Source organism: Cyprinodon variegatus, unplaced genomic scaffold (assembly GCF_000732505.1).
Source record: "Cyprinodon variegatus isolate N-32 unplaced genomic scaffold, C_variegatus-1.0 Scaffold938, whole genome shotgun sequence".
NCBI classification, from domain to species: domain Eukaryota; kingdom Metazoa; phylum Chordata; class Actinopteri; order Cyprinodontiformes; family Cyprinodontidae; genus Cyprinodon; species Cyprinodon variegatus.
In genome coordinates this window covers 154,066-156,649 of record NW_015151391.1, presented here as the reverse complement: position 1 = coordinate 156,649, position 2,584 = coordinate 154,066, and the positions used below count along the sequence as shown (strand labels likewise).

At 41.2% G+C, this 2,584-nt stretch overlaps 1 protein-coding gene across 2 annotated transcripts in view; it reads right to left on the bottom strand.

Annotated features, from left to right (window-relative positions):
* Positions 1–1,027: 1,027 nt before the first annotated feature.
* Positions 1,028–2,584, bottom strand: part of bmpr1a (bone morphogenetic protein receptor type IA) — a 44,589-nt gene continuing 43,032 nt past the window's right edge. For both annotated transcript variants that reach the window (XM_015398505.1, XM_015398506.1), the window contains exon 13: positions 1,028–2,205. In XM_015398505.1, the coding sequence (XP_015253991.1) occupies positions 2,080–2,205 (126 nt within the window). In that variant the 3' untranslated portion in view covers positions 1,028–2,079. The remainder of the gene's footprint in view (positions 2,206–2,584) is intronic.

Below are 2,584 nucleotides of genomic sequence, written 5' to 3'. Positions count from 1 at the left end.
AGTTGCTTAGAGGAAACTAGTGCTGGATCATTAGAACTGGGTGCAGCAATGAAAGGTCAGAGCAGAGAGAATCTATTTCCAGATGATCATAGAGGTCAGGGACAGACATTTTTATTACTGCAAATCTGACATTTTTATCCGTTTCCATCCATGTGAGCATAAAGTGGATATTATTGCCTTTTTCACTATTTATGAATATATTTTTCTGCAATTGAACATTCTGTTGTACGATTGAAATTCGTTTGTTTTACATCATTTCTAGGTTTCTTCAATTAATCATGATTAGTATTTATTCTATCAATTAATTGTCTTCAGTGTTAGTAGAGCTGTACTTTGAACCTGCGCCTGTAAATAATAATAAAGTCTTTTTTTAAACAACTGTTAGACATTTTTGAAATAGTCTTTAGATTCAAATGTTTAATCTTCCCGTTAAACATTTACTGCATTTCTAATTAATGTGGATTATTGTTCAATAAACTGATTTTTTTCTCCTTCATTCTGTTCTGCTCATATTTCCATAAAAGTTTGTTTCAATATTTTTTTTTAACAACCAAATGACTTAAATAAAGTTCTTATTTACAGTAAAACTTTTGACTTCTTTCTGAAATGTTTTAGAATGTCCGATTTTCTTCTTTAGTTAAATAAATCTGCTGCTAATTACAAATAATTTAAAAGGATAACAGTTAAATCTTATACGCTGCTGTAAAATATGTAACTTTTTGATTTTTTTTGTATTTGTTAAAACATGACCTGACTGAAGTTATTTTGCGCATCAGACCAGATTTTATAATTAGTTTTGTGTTTGGGGAAACAGGCACATATAAGCTTTATCTTCTTTGTGCTCCTTTTCACTCCTATAAATGACAAAAATGAAGTTATTCATGAAACAATGTTAAAAAAAAGCAAATGAAGTGACTGAAATAAAAATAAAATTAAATCAGAAGTAAAAACAAATCAGAGAAGTAATATTCCTGCTTCTTTGTTCCTTTAAAAACCCGCTGATGATGAAAGAAGAGGCGACGCTGAGTTTGACTAAAAGAAGCTTCTTTACTTCCAAACTGCTACTTGGACAGAATGAACAGTTTTTATTTTCTTTTTAAACCAGAAGCCGTCCAACATGAGAACGACATGAACGTTTCCACATCAGAACTTCTTCCTCTTCTGGCCTTTTATTTGGACACAGGAAACGTGCGCGCAGAGCCGCGGCGTGCGCGGCGTCCCGTTTAAAGGAACAGTCCCACCTTTTCAGCTTCAGGGAGCTGTTAGCTTAGCTTAGCACAAAGACTGGAAGTGGAGGGAAACCGTTAGCCGAGTTGCAGCAGATCAGAACCGCTTCAGTTTGTTTTCTGATCAGAGCATCAAGCTGAAACCTTCTGGAGTGTTTTGATTTTCTCTGTCAAACATGGCGTCGCCGTTCTGAACCAGGATGAAGGATCCAACATTCCTGACGTCTTCATCAGAACTCCAGGTTCTGCTGCGGATTCAGTCCATCACACGTTGTGATGCTAACCTGCAGGATTCTTTGCTCACATTGTTCTTAAACTCATGTCACTTCCTGCTTTCAGCAGAAAACGGGTGGAGCCTCACGTATAGCCCCGCCCCCTTAAAAGACCACCGGATCTGACTGAGACAGACGGACAGGAAGTAGACGGACAGGAAGAGGACGGCAGGCGTCTCCTGGACTCCACTGAGCTCCAGGTGAAGCTCTCAGTTCTCAGATGATCAGAGGAGCTTCTGCAGTTCAGGGAGAAGCTTCTGGAAGACGTGGAGGAAGAGCTCCGTCCTGGAGAGGAGAAGAAGAAGAAGAAGAAAGAAACTGGCCTGCTTCTCTCCGCTCAGCGGCTAGTTTGGCTTTCACAGAAAGCGTCGAGCTCCGCCGCCTCTGGATGAAGAACCAGGAGGAGGAAGAGGAGGAGGAGGACAGTTCTGCTGTGAGGAAGATCCTCCCAGTTTCTCCTCCTCTTCCTCCTCCATGTGCAGCAGGCAGCCTGGGAGAAGCGGTTCAGTCCGGTCTGATCCGGTCCAGGTGGAGTGAGTCGGGTGAATCCGGAGGGAGGAAGAGGAGGAGGAGGATCTTCTTCAGATCTTCATGTCCTGGGACTCCACCATCTTGGCGAGCGTCTTCTTCACTCTGAGGATGGTGAGGCGGGAGGCGGGGTTCTGGGCCCAGCACTCTGACATCAGCTTCAGCATGGCTCGAAGGCACTGAGGAAACAATAAGACGGTTTCAGGTTCCAGTCCGATCCAACCAATCAGAACCTCCGGTGTTCTGTCAGCTCAGCATAGCCTCAGTAAAACGCATTTCCTGTCTCCGCTCTCCTTCCAGACAATCACGCCGTTTTACTTCCTGATTTAGTTGAATTTTTGTCATATTTTTGTGCATAAAAGAACAAAAAAATCTGGGTCCACGTCAAACATTAGCTTTAAATAAAATTTCTTGTCTGTTTAACGAGGATCTTATTAAAGAATGATCGGCTTTAATTCACAGAGAATTAAATATTTATAGGGAGACGATTCTACAACCGACGGAGTATTCAGGTTTAGACTGAAGTCATCAAACAACAACCAGTTTCAGTAAGTTTGG